Raw genomic sequence first — 4042 nt, 5'->3', positions numbered from 1 at the left:
TTTTAGGGGATTTGTTGAATGGGAAAATTATAGCCTGAGTCTTAATTGGATTTATTTTGATTTTCCATTTGTGAAAATATTTGTTGCAACTTACAAGTCCTTTTTCCATTTTCTTTAAGAGAGCACCGGTACTCTTGCTTGAAGTAATTAAAGCGGTATCATCTGCGTAATATGCAGTTTGCATGTACTTCGGAACTTTAAAGTCGGATGTATATATTGAATACAGGAGTGGTGACAAAACAGATCCTTGTGGCAGCCCAGTGGAAATATGTTTGTCAGATGAGGTCGTATTTTTAATTGCAACTTGAAAATTCTATCATCCATAAAATCAGCAATAAGTTTACTAAGATATTTCGGGATATTAGCAAGTAAAAGTTTATATAAAAGGCCGTTATGCCAAACAGTATCAAACGCCTTTTCTATATCTAGCAGGATAAGGCCCGTTGATATTTTGTTGTTCTTATTAGCAATTATTTTATTTTTATCCTTTTTATTTGGTGAGTAGTGCTATGATCTTTTTTGAACCCAAATTGTTCTTTAGCAACAATGGAATTTGAATATACAAATTCAATTAGGCGATGATGCAAAATTTTTTCCAATATTTTACCTAGATTGCTTAGCAAGCTAATAGGTCTGTAGCTGTTAGGGCTGTTTTTAGGCTTATTTGGTTTATTTATAGCTATAACCTTAGCGTTTTTAAAATTTTTTGGAAAATAATTAAGTTTAATGCAACTGTTAAAGAGAATGACTAACAATTTCAACGCTTTAATTGGCAGGTTCTTTAAAGTATATTAGTGATATTGTCAAACCCAGGTGATTTGGAGGCTTTTAAAGATGACACAACACTTGTTATTTCTCCAAGATTTGTAAAAATGGCGGAATCAGAAGATGGGTTCTCCTTCCTAAAATCATTAACTCTTGCGTTAATGAATTTATCCATTGAATGTTTGTAGCTTGAGGTAAGATTATTTGCTTGGACAAATGTATTTGCTAAAATTTCAGCTTTTCTCCTTATCATCTGTTATTTTGGTATTTCCATAGTTGATATATGGAATTTGGTGTTTATCTTTTTCTCGCAGACTTCTGCTAATTCTCCAAAAAGTTGTATCTCCTGGTTTTAAATTAGATAGTAATTGACACCATTTATTATTGCGTTCTGCTTTGATGTTTTTATCTATCATTTTAGTAAGAAGGTTTGCATATTGATTGTAAAATTGTTTCTCAACTGCATTTGAAGTTCTTTGACTTTTTCTTTTGTAGCTTCTTCTTAGTTTTATATATTTACAGATGTTCTCAGGCAATTCAAAATAGTTTCGTTGAGTAACTTTGGGAGTTGATGCATTTCTTGCTTCTAAAATAATGTTGGTTAATTTGTTAATTTCATTATCAATTGTTTGCTTTGAATTGTAATCATCTATATTGAATACTATATGATTGTCAACAAAATTCTTAAATATGTTCCAGTTCGTTAATCTATGATCATAGTAACTGATATCAGCAATTGAAGCCTTCGATCGTTTTATGGTGCAAATAATGGGACGATGATCTGAAGGAATTTCGTAACCCAACGTTCTTACTTCTATATTTAGTGCGGAATTACTAATTACCACATCGACCGTAGACGGTTGTCTATTACGTTGATGTGGGTATAATGTAGGACTATTTGGGTAGTATACGAAAAAGTTACAAGTTTGTTGTATGTTGTTGAGTATGACACCTGCTGTGTTACTTGTAGCACAATTCCAGGCGGAATGTTTAGCATTTAGGTCTCCTAAAACTATGTATTCATTGGCTGAAGGTGTAAGTTTATGAATATCATTAGAAAAATTATTGTTATAACGGGGCGAGTATGCAGAAGTTATTACAATCGGTCTATTATTTATTGTTATTTCTATAGATATATTTTCAATAGATCTAGTGTTAAATGTGAAGCAGTTTTTATGTTTTATAGATTTATGAACCAGTAAAGCGACGCCTCCCTCCTCTTCCATCTGACCTGTCGTTTCTGTAGAAAAAGTAATTTTTTAAAAAGGGTTTGATGCCTTCCGTTAAAAATGTTTCGTTTAATGAAGCAATTTTTATATTTTCCCTTTCGAGCAATATTTCTAGTTGTTTTAATTTTGAAAAGTATGAAATTCCATTAACATTCAAATGAAGCATTTTAAATTCGTTTGAATTAGTGTAAGCCATGAGCATACTTTACCATAGACATAACAACTTTAATTTGTTGCACTTTTGATGTACATCTTTGTAAATCTTCCATAGCAGTTGTAAAGATATCGAAAAGTTCATCGACACTAAACAGATCGGAATTATTTTTCAGCTGGTTTGCGTATGAAACGTTGGCATTCATTATATTATTGTTGCGGCTTGTTGTATTGACTAAGTTGGGAAATTCCACACCGTTGAATTGGAATGTATTTAGATTTTGCTGTACTCTGTTGTTATTATGAGATTTAGTTGTTACTCTTGCCCTCGTCTCCAGATAAAGAGAACGTAGTGGACAATTTATGTCGTTTGCTGCATGATCAGTTCTTTCTTTTCCATGTTTTTTACAATTAAAACAAGTAAAAACAGCTGGTCGCTTTTCATTTGTATTAAATGGACAAACATTTGTATGATGGTTTTCTGCGCATATCATGCAAGCGGCACCTCGATGACAATGCTCTCCACCATGACCATACATTAGACAGTTCCAACATTGTGTTGGTCTATCATTTTTCTTCGGTCTGTATTTTTTCCATGTAATAATTACGTTAGCTATAGTTCTCACATTTTTTAAAGAACTTGGATTAAAGTTTTTTCGAATAAATTGTACCTTATACACTGCATTATTATCCGAGCTAAATTTGGTAATAATTTCAGTTACAGCAGATGGTGACAAGTTGTAGCTCTCCAATTCGGATTTGATATCGTCTGCTTTGATACGAGGTAAGCCATGCAAGAAGGTGGTGTATAACCTATTATCTTTCGAATTATACGAATGGAACTCAATTTGATTTTCCTTTAGTGTTTGCATACAGCTTTTATATACTGCCTGGTTTGGAGTGAATACTTTGGTACCAATGGAAGTACGCTTAAAAAAGCATTCCTTACCTAATAAATTTTGGATTTCGGAAAATGATACATTGATTTCCACTACAATAGGTGGTGGCTTACGTTCCTTTACTTCATTTATATTTGTTGCTGGAGCTACATCCATATCATTTTGACCCCCCAGGATACTAAATCTATTTCCCAACGAAGATGGAATATTTGGATAAACATGCCCTGGTTGTTTAGTTGACTTTATCTTAGCATTGCGCTTTTTGTTCCTAGATTTTTGGCCCCTGGGGCCATTTTAGGTGGTGTGTTATTAGTTTCTATTTAAAAAATTGACTATCACGTGTGAGTTCAATAAGAACGTGTGTAGGCAATTACAAAAACAATAGTGTTATCTTTATTTTAATATGTATAAAGATTTGCTGTGCGCTTATGTTGCTGAGACTACCGTTCGTTATGAATATCAGATGTGAACTGTGGCAAAAAAAGAAAAAGTACTTATCTCAAGTAATTCAAAAGTCTCTTTTTTTCGTTTAAAATCAATGTACAACAAGTCTACATCCAGTAAATTACTATATATATATATATATGTCGTGTCGAATACAAAATTCTGTGGCAAAAAAGAAAAAGTACTTATCTCAAGTAATTCAAAAGTCTCTTTTTTCGTTTAAAATCAATGTACACAAGTCTACATTCAGTAAATTACTATAAAAATCGGATCTTAGAACTTTAAAAAAAATAATAACAGTATTAAGTGATCTATATCATTTTGTATTGAAATTAAAAAGTTTTAAACATTCTCCTGAAAAAACACTTCTACAATTTGCCATATTACCATAAATTTCTAGGAACTTAGCATAATTTTTTAAAATATGGCAATGCTTTATTCAATTTTAATAAAAAAGGAAACTTCACAAAACCTTATGACACTACCTTCTTTATTTTTATCATGCTTTTTCGTTCTTCAAAAGGTACTTTTGAATTTTCTATGATTTTGAAC

At 31.7% G+C, this 4042-nt stretch overlaps 1 protein-coding gene across 1 annotated transcript; it reads right to left on the bottom strand.

Moving 5' to 3' along the window:
* Positions 1-2176: 2176 nt before the first annotated feature.
* LOC119614753 lies at positions 2177-3202 on the bottom strand. The gene has a single exon (XM_037970865.1). The coding sequence runs from the start codon at positions 3200-3202 to the stop codon at positions 2177-2179; it is 1026 nt and encodes a 341-aa protein (XP_037826793.1).
* Between the last annotated feature and the right edge of the window lie 840 nt (positions 3203-4042).

Source organism: Lucilia sericata, unplaced genomic scaffold (assembly GCF_015586225.1).
Source record: "Lucilia sericata isolate MDLA Ls3-8-SP2 unplaced genomic scaffold, ASM1558622v1 Contig003340R_arrow, whole genome shotgun sequence".
Taxonomy (NCBI): Eukaryota; Metazoa; Arthropoda; class Insecta; order Diptera; family Calliphoridae; genus Lucilia; species Lucilia sericata.
This window is presented reverse-complemented; position numbering and strand designations above follow the sequence as displayed.